This window comes from Pinus tabuliformis, chromosome 6 (assembly GCF_031772625.1).
Source record: "Pinus tabuliformis cultivar Carrire ecotype Pingquan chromosome 6, CPIR1, whole genome shotgun sequence".
Classification (NCBI taxonomy): Eukaryota; Viridiplantae; Streptophyta; class Pinopsida; order Pinales; family Pinaceae; genus Pinus; species Pinus tabuliformis.
The window spans coordinates 326,677,372-326,700,925 of record NC_142292.1 but is presented as its reverse complement, the minus strand read 5'-3'; the positions used below and the strand labels follow the sequence as shown (position 1 = coordinate 326,700,925).

Genomic DNA, 23,554 nt, shown 5'->3' with positions numbered 1-23,554 from the left:
TATCTTTCTAGCAACACTTGGATCTAGTTATTCCTGCCCTTATACGGAAGCCATAAGTGTGACCAGTCAGTGGCAAAGTATCCTTGCAACTTGCTTGACTAGTCTCTGCTGAGAAATACCCCATATGCTTTCGAGATGTCCACAATTACAATATTGATGCATTGATGAACTCACTCATCAGATGTTAGTCGGATGATCACATCCCTAAGTTCACCAATTGCTGGCACACAAGTTTTGTCTAGTTGGATGATATGTGCACTTGTCTTACTCCATTGAGCATTGATCTTCTTGGCGATGGAGAGTGGCATGACATTGATCGATGCACTAGAATCAACCAAGCAGTTGTGAACATTGAAGTTAAAGATTTCAAATGATAATAAGAATGGTGGGCATAGTGAGTTTTCCTCCTCCATTCAGAGTGTGTTAAGTACATAAGCGTGAGCGTCACGAGACCTACTAGATCCCTTGTTTGAAGAGGTGGCTTGACTAGTAGAGGTTTCCCCAAGTGCTCGTAGAAGAATGTCTCGCTGACTCGTGATTTTTGTAAGTTCAAACAGAGAGATATTTTCACGAGTCTTCTTCATGTCTTATACAATGTTATAGTTTATTGCGAAAAGTCTCATCGAGGTGTCCAAGGGTGGAAATGAATTCATGGTTTCCGATGGGATGGTTTTGTCTTTACTGCTTGTGGAAACACTTTTCGTTGAAGTTGTCCTCCCGAACTTACTCTGAGTGTTATGTGTTGAGTCAACCGAAGGATCCACTTTCCTTAACATATCTTGTCTTATTTTCTTCTTCGGTATCTCAATCACAGTGGTGGCCCCTTGACTTCTCAAGTTATATCGGTTATTTTTCTTCGGGGTCAAACCGTCACTTGGAGGATCCTTATCGGTGGTGGTCTTCTAGGTTGTGAGAGCGTACTGATACATGTTTACTACATGCCCAGTGCTTGGAGCTTCATCAGGTATAGTAGCTTCTTCTTCTTCATTGTTAGGCTCAACTTGCTCATCAACCATGATTGTGCTAAACAACTACGTAGCTAGACTGCTCATTACATGGTTCCATTTTGGGCAGGTTCTTTTTGAATGGGGTTCATGGTGAAACATGCAGTATGAATCAGTAGCGTTTTCTCAAGGTTCATAACCAGGTTGGAGCTCTGCGTAGATTTGACCAGCTGGATGATGTTGTTGCTGCAATTGGAAGCTACATTTTTCTTTTGTGGATACCTGGGGGGCCTACTGCTCACGGTAGTCTCACTTATCCTTTGTTTAAGTTTGGCCACTTCAGTAGTCAGGGAGTTGACAAGACGAGTAAGGTTCTCAATATCACTTGCTTCCTTTTCCTTAGCCTTGCTCACAGAGGTTTGGGACCTCTTACCTGTGTCTTTGGAATCCTTAGTGGGTTCATCATCTGCAATGACTCCAATAGTGCGTAGGTCTTTCTCCACGACAATAGCCTCTTCATAATTTTCTGTTAATGATGGTTTCGCAGCTCGCTTGACGAACTACGCAATACTAGTCGGTAGGGCATCAGTGTAGTAGTCGACAAAGATGGAGTCGTGAGGTTTAGTGTCGTTTGAGAACTTGTTCAGAATACAGTTGAACCTCTGATTGAAATATTTGACCTTTTCTTTTTGCTCCATCTTGAGACTACCCAACTCCTTCAGTAACATGGCAGGGGTCTTGTCTTCAGCAAACTTTTCAAGAAAGATCCTTTTGAATACCCCCCAATTCTAGATGGAATTGGAGGAAGGTTGTGGTACCATACAGTTGCTCTGCCATCCAAGGTACATGGAAACAGTCTACACGCAACGTCATCGTAATGTACCTCGAGTGTCTACATGTGTAGGTAGAAAGTGTCTAAGTGATCTTCTGCCTTCATTGTCTTGTCAAGGTCATATTTCGTTAAGAGCTTGTCTGCGTGTCTTGGCATCTTGTGTAGGACACCCGAAAGTGACAATGGGCCCTGAGTCATCCAATCTATATTTTGGTTTGCCATGTTGTCCTCTTCGTTGTCTTCCTCTTTCTCTTCTGAATCTATTGGTTCCTCCTCTTCTTCTGCTCCTTCTTCGTTTCCTTCCCCTCTGCCTCCTCCGCCAAACCCTGAACCCGAGAGTAAGAGGTTGTCCTCTTCTTCCTTTCGAAAAAGTGGTGGCTCCTCTTCTTTTTCCATAGCTTCTGCCAACTCCTAAAGAGTGGCAAAGATCGCATCTTCGACCGATGTAACTACTACTGTGGGGGTAGTCTTGTGATTCTTTTGAGAGTATGGAAGGGTGTACACTCCCGAATTAGTCCAACAACTTTTGCAAATTGACAGGTGATGGGATGGACAGCCCGGATTTGATGGTACAAGATTTCACATTCAGGTTTGGGAGTTGAGAAATTACCAACTTCAAATTGCGAGTAGGGGAGAGGAAGTGAATGTTACTGCCTTGACCAGAAAATGGATGAGTGGGGTCGGTGGGACAATTAGCCATAAATTACTGGCGACCCTCCTTATAGCGTCAGAAATGTTAATGGTGTTGGATCTTCCAACATTCTGGGGATCTCCCCAATATGAGGTCACAATTAAACCTCACACGTTTGGTGTAGGAGTTCCATTCGATGTGATGGCTCGGTTTCCATATACTTAGAGATTTGCCTCGGCTCTTGCTGTTCAACACATGAGAGTGTTGCAATGGTACCTTCAAAAAGCAAGGTGAGTGTGCTTGTTGAGTGTGGAATGTAATTGTGTCTAAGTTCTCTTACTGCAAAAATGGGGAAGAAAAGTGAGCCTCTAAGTGAAAAGTAATAGTACCACCCAGGAAGAGACACATGCGAACCAGGAAGGTCTATTCAACATCCAACAAAATAGTCCACAACGGATGCAACAGTCGGTAAAACCAAAGTAAAGGGGAAGATTTGTCCACCATCTAGTGAAATAGTTCACATCGGATGTGACAGTTGTTATCACCAATAAGCGAGAAAGGTTTGTATAGTATCCTGCAAAGTAGTCCACAAGGATGAGACAACAGTGATAAGCAATACAATACATTCCCAACAAGGTAAGTACTAAAACAACCGAAATAATTCAACTATCTTAGTACATGTGAAACAAACATGAATTACAAATGCTCAAAGAATAATCTTACGAACATCCACAAGCCATGCATGGAAACGTGTTGGCCTGAATAGGCTTCTGTATTAAGCAAAAGCTCCAAGACACATATTTACATCATACATCCCTAGCCCCAGTAGTGGAACATTGGGGCCACTCCTTTCTCCTCAAAGAATTGATAGAAACTCTCTATGCTTTATGGGAGGAGCCAAGGTGAAAAGTCCTTGCTCATACAATGAGGAGGGTATATATAACCAAGGGTGATGCTTAACACTTGTGACTCTTGGACTACCCTCATAATTATTCAACTTCCTATGACTTTTCAACTGACATGACTCTTCATATTTATGTGTGTCCATTCGACTTCCACTTTACATTACATTCGATTTACAATAAATATGGCCCATAATAGTGATGTGGCCTTTGACAACTCATGACACGACTTGACATGACACTGTTGACATGGACTAGCTCGCTGAGGTGGCAATGTCAAGCTGTTGTTACTGCTGAGTGATAGACATGTTTTTGGATGTGCTCTCTCTTCTCCTACACATAGCTTGATGATGCGAGGTCTTCAATGATCTTTGGTCTTAAGTGGTGGTTGCATGCATGTGCTCCCTTTGCTTGTACTTGATAAGCTTCTTTGTCCATCCAGTTGTAAGTGAGTCTTCTAGCATGTTCGCTCCTTCTTCATCTCCTTCATCATCTCGCCATGATCTAACAGTATCTCTGTTCCTGTAATTCACTCATGACGGGACGACATCAAATCCAAAACCCTCCTAGTCTAAGACAATGCATTGTTATCCAGGGGATGGGCCCGAGACATGTGACAAGATGGAAAGAAGGCCCAGTAACTGCGCATTGCACAATTCCAAGTGATAGGGAGGGAGACTAGTTACTGAGACTACGTAGAGCACATCTCAGGCTTAGCTGAGGAACTCCTAAGCACAGTCTTCACTGTCGGGAAAAATTGCACAGAGGCCACTAGGAGACAGGATTGCATAGTTGAGACCATCAGTGGCTACTACAAGGTGGGATCCTGAGAGGAAGGTCTGCGCAGTTTGCAGAGGCAAGGCGAGACTGGGCAGCAAAGGGCCCTAGGAGAACAAATTTGCGTAGTTCTTCGGATGAGTGAGTCTCGACTGAGGGAGGACACTAGGAGACAGTTCTGCGCAGTTTTGGGAGGCAAGGAAGGCTTGGGTCTCTATGCATTGCGGGGTTCCAACAGACAGGGAGGGAGCTTGATGACTGATCTTGCGAAATTCACAGTTCAGGGCAGGCTTGAAGAAGCTACTACGCAATTCTCGGGAGGAAGGCAGTCTGCTCAACTCTGAAATTGCGTAGTGTAACTACCCCGGGGGGTAGTGACTGTGCACTGCATAGTTCCACACAGTAGGGTTGCTTCACTAAGGGTTGAGACTGCGTAGTCCAGTCGAGGTCCGATGAACGAGAGTTGTTCGGTTGGGAGGATTTTCGGAAAAATGGCCAAGTGTGAGAGGCAGGTGAACTTGTAAGGAACTTGAAATTGTGATCACACACTTAGAATATTTTGACGACACGACAACATAGACCACCAGATCAACAAGACAAAGCATTACCCTTTGTGAGACTGTCTAGAAGAAAAAGTGACAAGCGCGACACATGAGATAGACCCTAGGATGACCATGACGTCACTTGTGCAACAATGCTTAAAACTTTGTGTATGAGTGCGACCGATGTTTACATAGCTAGGACAACTCGAACACACAAAGACAAACCTTCAAAAACACCAAAAAGGGACCGCAAGCATGGTAAAACAATCAAACATGCCAAAAGACAACAGTTGGTCAAACAAGAAAGCGGGGTGAAAAGACTCTAAGAGAGCTCATGAAATGAACTCAAGTGTTTGCAACCATAAAGGGAAAAACTAAGGAAGGCTCTGAAATTTAAGTGCAAGCCAAAATTTTGGAGGGAGTTGCAGCCGCTACAACAGGTTGCATGCCAGTCGAAGGCTAGAATCTCAAGCCCCTGAACTGGTCTTCACCTACATTTGTGTTTCTCCTAAAGCAATTTCTCTCCAAACCTTCTTCACCTCGCTCTCCTCTTCAACTCTTCACAAGCATAATAATGAGCTCACTTTTCCTTTCTCCCTTTTTAGTTCCTCATAATGAGGAGAAACCCTGACCTTTTTGATCTATAGCTGAGATTAGATCTCAACTCTCATAGATCAATGGTGGAGATCTAATCTTCATTGACCTCCTTTTTTCATGTGCCCCTCATTAATGAGTCTCCCTAGTCACTTTATAATTTTGAGTTGTACCTTGTACTTTTTCCCCGTAGAGTCACTTCAAAAACATAAAGTGACTTTAATAACATAAAGTACATAGTATCAAAGTACCTCATAAAATGAATTTTATCACATTACTTTAATGACTCATAAAGTCACTTACTAAAAAGGTGTTTTAATGTGTTTTTATGGGCAAAAAGTCTAAAGAACTAGGAAAAACCTCCTTAGTTGCTTTTTTCAAGACTACTCTATATATTCCTTACCCTGTGAATTGTATTCCAGCATCATTAAATATGTATGAAGTCTCTGGCGAGGCGAGGATAAGGAGATGTCTCTACAACCACTGGTAGAATGGTATCCACAACAAACACCTTTTCTTTCTCCAGCGATGCCTTGTGACGATTCTTCAAAATCTTCATATAATGATCATCGCTCCAATCACGCAAAATCCACTTCATAAAAAAATCTTGGTCACTTGGTATCCTATCAAACATGTCTCCACCCACATTTCCCGCAACCAGATAGTGTGAAGAATCGGCCAACACATGGAGCATCCATTACTACATGCCTCAATAGGTGAATCGATGAGACTTTATGCACTGGTGCCTTTCTCTATTCATTTGTATATTTTTTCTACCATAAAATCCAGAACAACAGGCTGAACGTTACCCTTTCTTGTGGACCACTTTGGGCCACACCATACAGGCTTTACCACGTTGGACAGATTGTGCGTATTACCATGCTGGGTAGCCTTACCACGTTGGACAGATTGTAACATATCACCATGCTGGGTAGCCTTACCACGTTGGACAGATTGTGAGGTATTACCATGCTGGGTAGCCTTACCTACTGCCTAGATCGAACTACAGACATAAATGGAGAGCTCACAAACTGATTAAAAAACACTTTACAGGAATCCAATGGATCAAGCCACACATGCTTCACATTCCAACACAACCCACTCCTCACTTATTGATTCCACCAAACAATAAAAATACCAAGCAAACCACCAAAAAAACAACTTTCCGTACAAATTACAGTCAACAAATAAAATCAAACATGGATTTGGCACTTGGGATCACCACAGAAGGTAGCCCCCACAACGAACACGACTCAGGCATGGCTCACATGGCCTTCGGCTTACACGGTCCTCAACTCACTTGAATCACAAGACAACAATTCTCACACAATAGAAGCTTGCACAACATGGTCCCCATAAGCAACACAACACACGCTTAGCTCGCATGGCCCTTGGCTCTAAGTTGGTCAAATGGCCCTCGACTCATCTTAACGCTTAACATTCAATAGCTTCACAATTTCAGACATCTCCACATGGCTCAAACTCACAATACACAATTCTTATGGCCAAGGAGATTCTCGAAGATAATGATTGCCCTTTTCATCGAGGTCATTCACACCCAACATGGCTTCAATACGTTCGACAACCTTATGTCTCATAAGCAACTCCATAGCACCGATACATCTCAGAAGTGCATGGTTCCAATGCTACAACATGATCAAACTTGCCGACTCGATCTCCTCAGGAACAATAGTAGCTTCACGTCTCACAGGAAACTCCACAATGCTGATGCACCTTAGCAGCGCATAGTTCCAATACTCGAAAACAAAACACGGTCAAACTTGGCGGCTTGGTCTCCTTAGCGGCAATAGGCACAACAACAATGTCATGTCTCACAGGGAACTCCACACAACACTTCATTCTTTCAACACTCCAGCAGCCCACACTTTCTCTCACTATCTCATACCTCAATCTCCTCTTCTGCTCGCACAGGTTTCACTTGGGCCCTCTTATGATGGAGTGAGGCCAGACTGCTCTAATACCAAATTACATGGGTAATGCACTTTGTTTAATCAAATAATGTTACAAATATTAATCCAAGAAACTTAACTTTAAGATAGGAGAATTATTTTAGACTTTAAAACTGAAATCACATTAGGAAGTTTAATCCGAGAAACTTAACTTATAGGAGAGTTATCTTAGACTTTATCAGTTTGTTGAAATCACATTCCATATTAGGAAGTTAACTAGCTTTAGAGAATCTCTCAAACAGTTAGGCTTTAATAACCTCTTGACTAATAAAAACATACTCCTTCATGTAGAACCTAGAACTCTAACAATAATGACCAATATACTCATCATACATATAAACAACTAATAGTTACATATTCTACCAATTTCATATACATAAACAACTAATAATTACATATTCTATCAATTTCATAGTCAAAATATTTCATATATATAATTTACCTTCATTTAATTTTGTATGTTTAAGATAAATCTAATTTTTTATCAATTTAAAAATATTCAATAAATATTCTTTAGAAGTTATATCTCTACCATTACTTATTATTTACAATTAAATTCTAAAATTATATTTCAAAATAAACACTAAACCAGTTTCAAAATGGACCTTAACCATAGTTTTCCATAATTCTCCCTTAATGTTTTATTTTTCTTACCTAGTATTCTATGATAAACTTGTAAACTCATTTCCGACTTTTTCTGCATTTGACAATACTATGTTTTCCATTTTTTTTATCAATACATCATTTGAATTGGAAACTTTGCAGGGTTTTAGTCTACATCATTTGAATTGGAAACTTGGCATGGTTTTAGTCTACATCATTTGAATTGGAAACTTGGTTATTCCAGGGCTTTTAGTGTCATGGATACGGTAGCGATCCATGATCCTTTCAACCAAACTTCGCCATAGATGGTGAAGCCTCTCACCAGAACTTCTGACAGCATGGTTTTAAACAACACTCTCTATTACAAGAAATATGCAAATTCAAAATGTCAAAAGAAATAGGTTGATAAGTAAAAATGCAAGGAAAGTACAAAATTTCACATACCCGCAACTGCAACATTTTTTCTATTTCAATTGCCAAACTAAGGCGTAGTGGCTTATCCGTTGTGTGTAGATCTTGTCTAGCAATACGCCGTGCCAATTCCCTGACTTGATTTTGCATTATAATTTTTGAACTACGCTGGTGTAATACTGGTGGCAGTCTTAAATGCCTTCCTGCATTTAAAATTTCAATATCGTTTTGAGATTCCACATCGTTGTTGAAGTCTAAAAGGCATTTTTGACGGAGACTTTCGAGGCAGTCCCGAACGTCGTTATGATAACCTAATCCCTCTAATACTCGAACTGCTAGTTCCACGTCTTCTCCCACGAAGAAACAACCGACGTCCAAAAGCATCTCCTGCTGTTCCATCTCCATAGCTTTGTAACTCCATTTTAGTGCATTAATTACAGTGTCTGCTTCCATGAGTTGCTGTCCTCGAGAGAATTTTTCCAACTGCCGCTTCCAATACTTTCGGTCAAGTTTGCCAGCAAGCTGTTCCCCAAAAACTTTTAAGCATAGAGGCAATCCGCCGCAAATCTTCAAAAACCCCTCTACCGATTCTTCATAGCCTTCAAATGGATTTGATTGATGAAAAGCATGACGGCAGAACAGCTCTCGGGCATGGCTCTGTTTCAATGGCTTTACATCATACAACAAAGTGTTTTTAAATGAGCCCCTCAGTATATCTTTATCACAAGATGTTATGAAGATCAGACTACCAGCCTCTACCGCATTCATATCCAGTAAACATTTTATTTTCTCGCTGTCATCCACCCCATCCAAAACAATCAAAATTTTTAATCCTTTTAGACTATTTCGTAAAATAGTCCTACCAATATCAGTATTCGGAATGTCCATATCTTTGCCCAGCAATCACGAAAGAGTTGCCGCTGCAAATATGTTAAATCGACTTTTTCTCTGACATTAAATAAATAAGAAGCCCTGCTAAACTTTGAACGTCTCAAGTTGAACATATGTTTCGCCAGAGTTGACTTCCCTATTCCGTTTCCACCGGCAATCCCTACCACTTTAGTGGAGCGTTGTTTTTGAATGTGATCATCCAAATCCTTCAACGCCTGATCGAGTCCAACTGGGTGAGTAGCGACCTCTAAAGGGTCCCATTTTACCTGTTTTGTTACAACATTTTCAATTTCCCTCACAAACTCCCCGTAGTCACTGTAGACAAAAAAATATTTTCAGGCCAACGTAGTTTAGGAACGGATGATTCAAGATCGACAAAGACGATAGATGATAAATAAGAGAGTATGTGTATTCACCTTTCTTTGGATTTGAACTGCAGACCTGTAATCTCTGCGGCTTCTCGAAGTGCTTCCTTCCACCCCTCCACGACTTCCGGGGAGACTCTTCCGTCTTGTTGGTGTTTGTGAAAGGCATCGGCATAACATCCCCTCTCAGTGTGACGAAGTTCCCAAGGCTCAACGTCGCAGAATATGGGTATAAACTTGCGCTCATGAGATGATCTCAACATCCAACGCAGCTCATCTAAGCACCAACGCGAATGAGCATAATTCTGAGAAAAAATTACAAGGTGAACTGAGGCACTGCTAATGGCTCCTCGGATTGCAGGGGAAAGAGCCATTCCGGTGCGCAGTTCTTCCTTATCCAGGAAGACGCGCAACCCATATGGTTTGAGGTTATGGTAGATGAGGCTGGCAACATTATTCTTGGTGTCTGGTCCGCGGTGGCTGATGAATACTTGGTATTGTTCTGCCTCCGTGACTTGCTCCATACTTGATACCTCTTACCGATCGGATCAGATTGGAAGACCAAGGAAATGCTTCTTCAACCAGAGAAATAAAGGCAATGAAACCTAAAGAAATGCCCAAAGATGGTGAGGACTATGAATAGATCAAAAGGTCAAAGTCATTAAAATAGTTGCGCAGGTGTAGGGTGCCTAGGTAGGCAACTCCATATACCATAGAAAAATAAAATAAATGCTGCCTGGTATGTTAATCATTTAGTTTTTGTCTTCTGATTGACAACACGCGAATTGAGATAGCAACCTGAAAATAAAAATTGAATGCTTAACATGTCAGAGAGCATTTATTTTTTTTCGAGCATTTATAGAAATAAAAATTTCCGCTTAATAAGCTTTTCATTTCACCTAACTTTTTCGTCGATTTCCAAGAATATTTTGAAAATCGGAATAGTCGTACCCATGATAATCGGCGTGTAACGTGATTTCTCAAAGTTTGGTTGTGAAGGCCTGCGGATTTGCGTGCGGCTTTCTTTTGTCGTCTTGTGATGCCGTGGCTTTATTTTGTCGTCTTGTGATGCCGTGCTACGCCCGGAACTTTAAAACTGACAAATAAATAGTAATCGCCAGTCACTAAGATAGCACTATACCCATGTGCATGGCACTATTTTATACAGATATTCAATAAGTAAAATATAAGACGATGTAAAATCTAATTGTAAATCTATGCAAGGATTTTTTCACTTTAAAACTGACAAATAAATATTAATCACCAGTCACTAACATAGCACTATGCCCATGTGCATGGCACTATTTTATATAGATATTCAATAAGTAAAATATAACACGATGTAAAATATAGTTATAAATCTATGCAAGGATTTTTTCCATCTAAATCCAATACAAAATCTCTTTACTCTATACAAGTTAAATTTTAAAAAATTCGAAACTAATAAAAAGTGAAAGGAACCAATAAACACCCAACAACATCACTCAACCTTTTCAGATAAATATTAAAATAAAACTAATAATTCATATGTTTTAAATTTTATTTATATATATATATAAAATAATTTATTTATTTTTTAATAGAAATATATATAATTAATATTTTCGCTTCATATTTAAGTGTGATATGATATAAATTAATTGCTTATAAAAAATAATATTGATTTATATAAGAAAATCAATATTCCATGGACAACTTGAGGTTATTATTCTTTATGGATAGTCTCTCATTTTATGATTTTTACTATAAGTTCAACATTTCTGTGGTTTCCCTCCATAGTTCTTGACCTCCTCTCTCACAGTTTGAGTGAATAGTGCTCTCTCAACATTAATAAACCTTTGCTAGAACTCACCCTTGTTAGTTGTGATTGGACTCCCTTTCTTTTTCCAAGGAGTTTCCCTGCAATTGCGTGCTTCTTTCCTTTGAATTTGAGGCCTCCTTTTGCTTTCCAATCATTCATATATTCTAACCTATGTTTAGATTCCTGGTAGTAGTACTTCTTTTTTGTAATAACGTCCTCAAAATTTTGTGACTCATCAAACTCTATCATGTCACTAAAAGTATGTGGAAACTAGTTACGCCGTAAGGCGTTCCCCTCTGAAAAGAAGTCCCTTAAAAAGCTACCTGTCATAACTGTGCGCGATTAGATTGTGTTAGACGATTAGAGGATTGTCAATCATTTGATCAAGGTAAGGTAGTTGGGTGGTTGGAACCGTTCAGGATATTTCAAACCATTGCGATTGACTGACCCGGGTTCCTACTCCAGGGTTTCCAGCACCAGAAAGGGGGAAATGAAACCATTGAAGTTTCCCAACAAGTTCTAGAAGACAGGGGATGGTACAAAATTCTTTCTTTACGCTGACCAAAGGTGAGGTTATTACACGTTTTGGCAAGTAGGTATTATGACCAATTAGATCTTATATTCTCTGGACTGCAAAACATCATATCTCGAAGAAATTATATTTTTTTTGAAGTATCTGATGAGCGTTCCATCAATGGGGGATTGTCGGCCTCAGTCTACACCTCTGATGTCATATATTTCTCGTTCAGGATTCGACTCGAGTGTCAATGGATATTCTTCTTCAAAATGTGAAATTATTTGTTGGAAACGATTTTATCACGTTTTGGCCTGGCCATAGTGAAGATTCAACCCAGTCATCTCGGTGCCTCTATGTGTCATTAGATATTTATTCATTATAAAACAAACACTGAACTCAGAACAAGAGAGGCTGGTGCTAGTGCTGGAACCACAGACAAGCTATTTACAAATAAGTATCATATTTACTGATATGTATACATGAATTTGTTCAGGGTAAAACATTGGCATTTGTGTTGCCTATTGTGGAGTCATTAACAAATGGTCCAAATGCCAAAGGTAGGAATACAACCTATGGAAGGGCCCCCAATGTGATTGTGTTAGTTCCAACAAGGCACCTTGCAAAATAGGTAACCTTTTAAAAAGTTTGGAGCTTTGTCTATCATCTGCAGTCTGACTTGATATTGGAATTGTTGAAAAAGTTCATTTGTAATTTCTTTATGCTTGTGACTTCAGGAATTCCATGTAAGAAATGTTTTGTAATGCAGGTCCATGTTGACTTTGAGGTTTATGTTGGAGCAGTTGGCCTTCATTCATCCTCTGTATATGGAGGTGCTCCCTATGGTCCACACGAATTTGCAGGTTTATGTGAGGTGGTTAAGTTAGGGTGTATTTTAGGTTTTGATGATGATGCAGTAAATTGCCAGCTTACACAAGCTCTGGAGATATCCAACTAAGTGCCCCAAATGAAACCTTCATTCCTGATGACTTGAAGTTGAAAGAGTTGTTCATGGGATCTTTTGCAAGCCGAAAATTTGCATGGCATCCTAACCCTTCTGATCCCAACATACCATTGGACTCATTGTTCTCAATTTATATCCATCTTGGAGCTCAAAACATATCCCAAGCAATACAAAAAATTGACATCTCTGTTTCAAATGACATCTCTTTGCAAAAATAATACTATAGAAAATATGGATATAAGTGGAAATCATATCAATTCCAAATGTGCTCAAGAGTTCAGGAGGGTCCTTCAGGAAAACAAGACTCTGAAACATCTGAATATGTCAAACACTAGCATGAGTGATAAGGGTGTTTCCTACATTACAACTACTCTGTTTTCGAACCATACCCTGCAATCCTTGAAACTTGAAATAAATCCAATGGGAGGAGAAGGAATTGATCATTTTCTCTATCCTCTTAGTAGGTTCAAACCAAGCCAGCCTTTGAAATTTTTGTCCATTGGGGGACCTCAGACTAAAATGGGTAGTTCTGGTGTAAGTGCATTGGTGCAAATGATCTCCACAAACCAGAGTTTGCTAAAATTCGCTATAAATGATGACCGTAGCATGGGCGCATCTAATTTCATCAAAATTCTTGTAACTCTTCAAAGAAATGCAGCTTTGAAGTCCATGTCTTTGAAGGGATGTAAAGGATTTGCAGGAGATGCAATACTTGTTAGCAATTATGGATACATTGCAGGTGAATCCATGGCTTGAAGAGATCGATCTAAATGGAACTCCACTTCAAGCCTCTAGTAAAACTGATCGCATTCACCAATGGCTTGGACAAAATACCAATGCCGAGCCATAGATTGATTTTTTGGAAGACATGCCCATGACAGTGCCCAAAACTGCTAGAGTTTTCCTCTGTGAACAAGAATTTGCTGGCAAGATTTATGACTTTCCCTATTCACCCTTAATCAATTTCTCATTTTACACAAAGGTAAAGGCAACCATCCAATCTAATTCTATATACTGTTGAAATATTCAGTGAGGAGAATGATAATATATTATATATAATACTTAAAAACAATTATAGATAGATATATCGATCATGCAATGACCACAAGGAAGATTATCCATTATTTGGAATCAAATAAAATATGACCTAAAAAGAGGTTTAATCTTTTCAAAATTATAAGAGTAAGAAAATTTTACAGTTTCTAAAATTAGATGACTTATCCTTGTTATGAATGTTATTATGTATTCCATTATAAACTGGACAACCAAGATTGATTTTTCCAATTCAAATGACCAATATCTGCAATTTTGGCTGCAGGTAAAACAATTTTATGTAATTCCATATTGCAGAGTTTTTCTCAAGCCAAGATTCCATCAGTATACCAAATAAAAACTCTTGTGAACCCAATTGAACCCATCACAAGAACTTAGGGTATCAAAATCAAGATCCTAGAAGATGATGATACTAGAATCTAAATTTGGGACCTTGCGTGTCAACATGAGTTCCATGCTTTTCATGATATCATGTTCCCTCGTCCCGAGAGCCCATCTTTCTTTCTCATAATTTGTAGCCTGTTCAAAAAACCAGACAACAGACAACCCAAAAAGCTTCAAGAACTTGAAGAATATATAGTATGTTGGCTAAGATTTATTTGTTTCCAATTGCAGAAGAGCAGAATCCTTTCTCACTCATGTCACAATTTTCACTCATATTGATAAAAATTCTGAAAGTTCATAATTGTACTTATCAGCAGTCTAATGCATTTACAGGCTAAGGGATCGTTTCACTGGCTTTGTTGAATTATCCCCAACCGTATATACAGTGGATGCAAGGTCATCTGGTTTAATGAATAAGGTTGCTCATCATGTGCAGCAAACAACCAAAACAATTTTATAAAGGGTTCCCAAAATTTACTGATTATGCGATGACTTAAGAGTGTTGTTGTTCAATTAGAAAGTTGAGCATTCCAACAAGCCAGTTATGAGATGGGAAGAGTTTGCTCAACTGTGTGAAACGAAGATTCCAACGCTGAGAATATAGTCTCGCTATGATGACCCCACAAAGGTTGAAGAGAGGCGAAGAGCCATAGCATGCTCTTTGCATAAAGCTGGAGAAATCATCTATTTTCAAGAGCTTCATTTCATCATAGTGAACTGTGAGTGGTTTTGTGAGGAAGTCCTTGGACGTCTAGTAAGACTGAACATCAAAAGTCAATCTACTTTGGATCGACAACAAAGGGGATTTACAACTAGAAAAGAGTTGGAGGTGATTTTAAGAGAATCTTTACAAGGTTTAGTACCCGGATTTGGTCCCATAATTTTTAAGAATGTGCACCCAAGTGACCTTGTGAGCATGATGTTGAAACTAGAACTCTGTTATGAACAAGATCCTGGAAATCACAATTCGAAGCTTTTCATACCTGCAATACTAGAGGAAGGTCGCTACAAGCCACAAACATGGCTTCTAGGTGGATCAGAGAATAATAGGAGACACGACTGATTTATTCTAGATATCAGAGATCTCATGTCCTGTTTACTGCTCAACCTAGGATAGAGTTGAAGTTGGATATCATATTCCATGTGGTGCAAGGAATAATATGTTAGATTCACCCACTTATCCATTTAAGGAAAAATGATTCATGATTGTAAGAAGGAGCTTATACATGAAGATTGTGAGTCATTACGTAATCATTCCCCCATGTCTGTCTATCTATCTCTGAAAGGAAATTCCTGACTATTACATGCAAATGGGGATACAATGCTTATGTCTCCAACGCATCCTTTTTTTCATGGAAGGCAGGGAACACAGGGAATGCATCAAGGAACAAAATGAATGTTTCCATATGGTTCGCTCTAATTATCCAACAACGCTTCAATGACCAGTTTGGAATCTCTCAAGATAATCAGCTCTCAGATCTCTCTTTGCAAAGCAATATTTAAGCCTCTTAGAATTGTCCTGAATTCTCCTTCATCATCAAGACTACATTCTAGGTCGTCCATATTTGAAATAGAAAAACTATTGGAGAAATTTCAAAGATGGCTACTTGTGCAAATAACCAAGGATTTTCCTTTATTTCCCTGTGAAAATGGAATCTCTAAAAATCCAACATGATATCATCTGGATTAGATTCTATCAACAAAGACTTGGAATGAACCATAAAATCCTTCTATGGAATGAAGAAAACAGAACCAAACACATGTAGCTTCCTCGAGTTGTGAGATGTATCTGCTTCATTGAAATTTCAAGTGTTGAAAAGTGTCACTTGCATGCATTGACTGGAGGTGATAAAATGGTTGAAATATGTCAAATATAGTCATGACGTGCATTGGATTTTGTGTGAGGAGTCAGGATTAGATAGTCTTTATAGATGCTCAACAATTTCTCACTTTTTGCATGGATTATACATAGCGGCTGAATAAGGAATGATAATTTTGTATTGGGAGAAACATATAAAGAGCCCTAGCTTTCTGTGGTTCCTAATTTGTTACTAATTATTTCATAGTCTAGAGTTGTTGTTCAGACTAAAATATCAAGTTCAGCGTCTGCTCATCTGGTTTGAGCATCCATCAATTAATTTAAGAAACTATTTGATTTGTTTTTTGTTCAAGTTTTTCAATGAGTGATAATCAGTTAAACTCTTAAATGATAAATCTTTTCTCTGAACTAGAAGTCTAGATTTTATAATTTAAATCAATATCATATTTAATGATATGTATACATGAATTTGTTCAGGGTAAAACATTAACATTTGTGTTGCTTATTGTGGATCATTAACAAATGGTCCAAATGCAAAGGTAGGAATACAACCTATGGAAGTGCCCCCAGTGTGATTGTGTTAGTTCCAGCAAGGGAGCTTGCAAAACATGTAGCCTTTTAAAGTCTGGAGCTTTGTCTATCATCTGCAGTCTGACTTTGATATTGAAATTGTTCAAAAACTTCATTTGTAATTTATTTATGCTTGTGAATTCAGGAATTCTATGTAAGAAATGTTTTGCAATGCAGGTCCATGCTGACTTTGAGGTTTATGGTGGAGCAGTTGGCCTTCATTCATCCACTGTATATGGAGGTGCTCCCTATGGTCCACAGGAATATGCATTGCGTAGAGGTGTGTATATCATTTTTGGTACACTTGGGCGCATTAAGGTGACAATTCAATATATTTTGTATGTTGTTTGTACACAAATGTCATGGGCATACACTTCATAGTCGCTTTTCTCTTCTAAAAGCTAAGATATAAAATGGGTGAGATGATTTTCACTAAGTATTATCTATGTCCTCCAGTGGCAATTAAATATGAATTTTAAAGAAAAATTGACAGCTCCTCCATTGGTAACATATCAAATTATCAAAATATTTAACTAAAGAGTATGCCAATAAAATGAAAACATCCCCACATGTCTACCATTAAAACATAAGCCAAAATCTACAATTTGGTTACTTGGTTTGTTGGTAAAGTGGGGGCATCGTTATGCCTCCCACCAAGGTGAATGTCTTGTGGGTGAAATTTGGTTTATTAGGATACCCACCCATTTGCAGCATCTTAGCAAAAGGGTAGCTTCCTCGAGTTGTGAGATGTATCCGCTTCATTGTAATGTCAAGTGTTGAAAAGTGTTGCTTGTATGCATTGACTAGAAGTGATAAAATGATATGAAATATGCCAAATATAGTCATGAAGTGCATTGGATTTTGTGTGAGGAGTTAGTGCCAGCTAGCTTTTATAGGTGCTCAACAATTTCTCACTTTTTGCATGGATTATACATAGGGACATAACATGGAATGATAATTTTGTATTGGGAGAAACATATAAAGAGCCCTGGCTTTCTGTGGTTCATGATTTGTTACTAATTATTTCATAGTCTAGAGTTGTTGTTCAAACTAAAATATCAAGTTCAACTTGTGCTCATCTAGTTTGAGCATCCATCAATTAATTTAAGACAATATTTTATTTATTTTTTGTTCAAGTTTTTCAGTGAGGGGTAATCAATTAAACTCTTAAATTATAAATCTTTTCTCTGAACTAGAAGTCTAGATTTTATAATTTAAATCAATATCATATTTTTTTATATGTATACATGAATTTGTTCAGGGTAAAACGTTGGCATTTATGTTGCCTATTGTGGAGTCGTTAATAAATGGTCCAAATGCCAAAGGTAGGAATACAACCTATGGAAGGGCCCCCATTGTGATTGTGTTAGTTCCAACAAGGGAGCTTGCAAAACATGTAACCTTTTAAAAAGTCTGGAGCTTTGTCTATCATATGCAGTTTGACTTGATGTTGAAATTGTTCAAAAAGTTCATTTGTAATTTCTTTATGCTCGTGACTTCAGGAATTCCATGTAAGAAATGTTTTGTAATGTAGGTCCATGTTGACTTTGAGGTTTATGTTGGAGCAATTGGCCTTCATTCATCCTATGTATATGGAGGTGCTCCCTATGGTCCACATGAATATGCATTGCTTAGAGGTTTGGATATCATTGTTGGTACACATGGGCGCATTAAGGTGACAAAACATGTTTTGTGTTCATTTATCCCTTTTATGTGTTACTGTTCATAGTAAATTCAAGCTTGACATTGTGGTTGATCTATGAAGAACTTCCTCTGGATTTTAAAGAAAGGCTTCAAGTGGTGTATTTCCTACATCCAGGGATTCAGTCAAGACTATTTTTTTGCAACCGTTGGCCAGTTCTTCTTGAGTGCAGGGTGAGTATTAAGCTGATTTTGAAACAAGGAAAGTATTAAGCTGAGTTTGCATTCTGATTCATATCATTTATTAGGACCAATTGTATATAAATTGTTCTAAAGGAAAGTGCTTTATCTGTTTTCCTAACCCCTTATTCTTGCACAGTATCATCTAATATTCAACAATGTACAAAATACAACACAAGATCTCCATATTCACAAATTTATAACCAAATGACCAACCTAAATGCCAAAACATTTATTCTTTGTGTTTCTATTTTGGGGGCAAAATGGATGCATATCTGGAACATATGTTTTCATCTCCAACGTATTGCTATCCTCATTCTTACCATTTGTAACTTCACGTTGACACTCTTTTCTATTTACTACAGCTAGAATGTAGTCGCGAAGGCCTTCCACATACTAAGGTATTGCTAATGAGAGTATAAGAATATTGTTTGGTTAAGCATTAAGATTTTTTCCCCTTCCTCTCTCCTATATCACATTCTCTATCAAATCGTCATTATGTATACTAGCACTGCACCTTTTGATGGTTGTATATTTTGTTTTTCTAGAAAGTTTACAGCTACATATGAAGCATCAGAGATCGGTTTAAGAGTATTGTGGAGTTCAACCCTCATTTCTTCTATGGGAAGTGTAATAAAAAGGTCAAGGTATTCTTTTTTGGACTCACTGGGTTTCCTTCAAGAAGTTCTTTATAAACACTGCAAGTTTGTTGCATGGTTCAATCTATATGAGAAACAAGTATGACTAATGCATTCTTTGTAGTGGTATTGCCCAAGTGCACATACAACACTTTCCTCAACTTAAGGGTCATCACAACCCATCAACTTTTCTACAATAAATTCAACATCCATGTACTTATCAAAGCCCAAAAGTCAAGGCAAGGTCTACTAGCAATTTTTGGATTTGGTAGTAAAAAGAATAAACTTGGTTTAGAATATTTGCTTGAAGATAAAAAACGGAAGAAAGGAAGACCATGCTCCCTTGTGAAGAGCTTCGTATGCTACCTGTGCCCAATTTTTACTACACTCTCAAGGATATTGTATTCGAGGCTGCAAAGAATAAAGAAGGATTAACAATATTTCATGGGAATAATTTATGGATGCATCTGATGCAGAATTGATTGCAGAACAAGAAATTTGGGCCGCGAAAAATCCTTATCAAAAGAACTAGGCCTTTGATTATGTTAATGGAGACGTGTATAAATGGAAACGCCGCTAGAGAATACTTGCACAAAAAAATGATCTGGAACCATTACCATATGAGGGTGAAGGGTTCAGGGTGGATGAGGCAATGAAAGACAGAGGTCCAATCTGGGATGCCATTTTTAATGAAAGTAAGCTCTTCGATTGAGCACTTGGGAAGGAAGTTGCGCATGCCTCTATTTTGAGTAGATTGTTTGCTTGTATTACATTTAACATTAAGATTTCTTTTTTCATACAAATTTCGTTATAGTTAGATCACCTAACACATCACATTTTTTTCATCTATGCTCTTCTTCCATATGCAATACCGACTTATGTTGTTTCCTTTGCAGCATTTGGTGCAAATGCTAGTTGATATACCTTTGAATATTTTCATTCTCATCCTTCAGGTAAGGGACATACCTCAATTCCTAGTTAAATACCAAATAAATGTGTATTTTTTATTTCTTTTTTAATATAAAGTTGATATATATATAAAACTAAAAAATATTTTGTTATAAGTTATAAATAAAACAATTCAATATCTTTATTAAGCATTACCCAAAAAAAAACAATTTTATATCAACTTTAAATAGATAAAGTCAAACTATTTAATCACCTAAAAGCCAAAAGATAAATATATTTAAAAAGATTGTGAAACTCTCTAATTTGTATGATTAAACATTGTAACCATATTTAGAAATGATCTCAATATTGTTTATTTTGAACACCAATCAATAAATAAATTACAATAAATCTTAAATCAATAATAATTTATTAAGACAACACAAATTTTTCGTGAAAAAATATGAGAAAGGATCAACCATTCTTTTTATTAATAATACAATATTCATCAAACTTCACCTCCACTCCAATGTCATATAGCTTCCACTCTCTATTTTTTATTTGTGAGAGTCATTCTATATTTATATAGTCTACACAAGAAAATACGACGAGCACAATACCATGTGCAACCTATAATCTCGAATTATTATTTTCCACTCTCTATTTATTTTGTGAGAGATATCTTATATTTAAATAGTCTACATAAAGAAATACTATATTTAAATAGTCTACACAAAGAAATACTATAGGCACAATACCATGTGTAACCAAAACCATGGGTCCGAAACCATGTGCAAGCTATAGAACATAATTGTAGATAAATTTTAATGTGAAAAAGGTGCAAATAAATATTTAAAGATTATGACAACTATTAATATAACTTAATTTTGTTTTATATTTTATTTTTTAGCATTGCATTTTATAATAACTAATTTAATGAATCATCGGAGCACGATAAACGAGGTAATCATAGAACAGCATATATATATATATATATATATATAGATATATATGATTTTATAATTTTTGTTTATTTTTTATTTATGGAATATAAGGTTTGAATGTAACCTCAAATTATAGTCACTTTGAGCAAACTATGTTAAAAAATTTGTGAAAACTTCATAATTACATTTGTTTATGTACATTGAATTTAAGGGTGTTTCCTACATTACAACTACTATGTTTTCGAACCATACCCTGCAATCCTTGCAACTTGAAAGAAATCCAATGGGAGGAGAAGGAATTGATCATTTTCTTTGTCCTCTTAGTAGGTTCAAACCAGACCAACCTCAAGCAAATTATTCTCTGAAATTTTTGTCCATTGGGGGACCTCATACTAAAATGGGTAGTTCTGGTGGAAGTGCATTGGTGCATATGATCTCCACAAACCAGAGTTTGCTAAAATTCGCTATAAATGATGATCGTAGCATGGGCGCATCTAATTTCATCAAAATTCTTGTAACTCTTCAAAGAAATGCAGCTTTGAAGTCCATGTCTTTGAAGGGATGTAAAGGAGTTGCAAGAGATGCAATACTTGAAGCAATTATGGATACATTGCGAGTGAATCCCTGGCTTGAAGAGATTGATCTGAATGGAACTCCGCTTCAAGCCTCTGGTAAAAATGATCGTGTTCACCAATGTCTTGGACAAAATACCAATGCCGAGCCACAGATTGATTTTTTGGAAGACATGCCCACGACAGTGCCCAAAACTGCTAGAGTTTTCCTCTGTGAACAAGAATTTGCTGGCAAGATTTATGACTTTCCCTATTCACCCTTAATCAATTTCTCATTATACACAAAGGTAAAGGCAACGATCCAATCTACTTCTATATATTGTTGAAATATTTAGTGAGGAGAATGATAATATATTATATATAATACTTAAAAACAACTATAGATAGATAGATTGGTCATGCAATGACCACGAGGAAGATTATTCATTATTTGGAATCAAATAAAATATGATCTAAAAAGAGGTTTAATCTTTTCAAAATTTATAAGAGTAAGAAAATTTTACAGTTTCTAAAATTAGATGACTTATCCTTGTTATGAATGTTATTAGGTATTCCATTATAAATTGGACAACCAAGATTGATTTTTCCAATTCAAATGATCAATATCTGCAATTTTGGCTACAAGTAAAACAATTCTATGTAATTCCATATTGCAGAGTTTTGCTTGAGCCAAGATTCCATCAATATACCAAATAAAAACTCTCGTGAACCCAGTTGAACCCATCATAAGAACTTAGGGTATCAAAATCAAGATCCTAGAAGATGATGATACTAGAATCTCAATTTTGGACCTTGCGGGTCAACATGAGTTCCATGCTTTTCATGATCTCATGTTCCTTGGTCCTGGGAGCCCATATTTCTTTCTCATAATTTGTAGCCTGTTCAAAAAAAAACCAGACAACAGACAACCCAAAAAGCTTCAATAACTTGAAGAATATATAGTATGTTGGCTAAGATTTATTTGTTTCCAATTCCAGGAGAGTAGAATCCTTTCTCAGTCATGTCACAATTTTCACTCATATTGATAAAACTTCTGAAAGTTTAGAAATTGTACTTATCAGCGATCCAATGCGTTTACAGGCTTAGGGATCATTTCACTGGCTTTGTTGAATTATCCCCAACCATATATACAGTGGATGCAAGGTCATCTAGTTTAATGAATAAGGTTGCTCATCATGTGCAGCAAACAACCAAAACAATTTTATAAAGGGTTCCTGAAATTTACCAAGTATGTGATGACTTAAGAGTGTTGTTGTTCAATTGGAAAGCTAAGCATTCCAACAAGCCAGTTATGAGATGGGAAGAGTTTGCTCAACTGTGTAAAACGAAGATTCCAACATTGAGAATATAGTCTCGCTATGATGACCCCAGAAAGGTTGAAGAGAGGCGAAGAGCCATAGCATGCTCTTTGCATAAAGCTGGAGAAACCATCTATTTTCAAGAGCTTCATTTCATCATAGTGAACTGTGAGTGGTTTTGTGAGGAAGTCCCTGGACGTCTAGTAAGATTGAACATCAAAAGTCAATCTACTTTGGATGACAACGAAGGGGATTTACAACTAAAAAAGAGTTGGAGGTGATTTTAAGAGAATCTTTACAAGGTTTAATACCCGGATTTGGTCCCGGAATTTTTAAGAGTGGGCACCCAAGTGACCTTGTGAGCATGATGTTGAAACTAGAACTCTGTTATGAACAAGATCCTGGAAATCACAATTCGAAGCTTTTCATACCTGCAATACTAGAAGAAGGTTGCTACAAGCCACAAACATGGCTTCTAGGTGGATCAGAGAATAATAGGAGACACGACTGATTTATTCTAGATATCAGAGATCTCATGTCCTGTTTACTGCTTAACCTAGGATAGAGTTGAAGTTGGATATCATATTCCATGTGGTGCAAGGAATAATATGTTAGATTCACCCACTTATCCATTTAAGGAAAATTGATTCAGGATTGTAAGAAAGAGCTTACACTTAAAGATTGTGAGTCATTACGTAATCATTCCCCCATGTCTGTGTCTCTATCTATCTCTGAAAGGAAATTCCTGACTATTAAATGCAAATGG

General features: G+C 37.5%; 2 protein-coding genes and 2 pseudogenes across 2 annotated transcripts in view; 2 read left to right on the top strand and 2 right to left on the bottom strand.

Annotated features, from left to right (window-relative positions):
* LOC149258625 (disease resistance protein RPP2B-like) overlaps positions 1-10,202 on the bottom strand; it is an 86,428-nt gene extending 76,226 nt beyond the window's left edge. The window contains exons 1-2 of the mRNA XM_089415607.1: positions 9,514-10,202; positions 8,240-9,412 (exon numbers count right to left, since the gene is read on the bottom strand). Coding sequence (XP_089271733.1) covers positions 8,240-9,094 — 855 coding nt within the window. The 5' untranslated portion in view covers positions 9,095-9,412; positions 9,514-10,202. The remainder of the gene's footprint in view (positions 1-8,239; positions 9,413-9,513) is intronic.
* Positions 9,510-9,836, bottom strand: LOC149258626 (toll/interleukin-1 receptor-like protein). The gene has a single exon (XM_089426177.1). It carries the CDS (start codon positions 9,834-9,836, stop codon positions 9,510-9,512), a length of 327 nt encoding a protein of 108 aa, XP_089282303.1.
* Positions 10,203-12,936: 2,734 nt separating the features above from the next.
* LOC149258624 (protein TORNADO 1 pseudogene) lies at positions 12,937-15,241 on the top strand (annotated as a pseudogene).
* Positions 15,242-15,404: 163 nt separating this feature from the next.
* On the top strand, positions 15,405-23,299 carry LOC149258623 (protein TORNADO 1-like; annotated as a pseudogene).
* The last annotated feature ends 255 nt before the right edge of the window (positions 23,300-23,554 follow it).

Bases quoted from the DNA above. Each gene is read 5' to 3' on its own strand.
- LOC149258626 (XM_089426177.1), bottom strand. From the start codon at position 9,836: ATGGCTCTTTCCCCTGCAATCCGAGGAGCCATTAGCAGTGCCTCAGTT.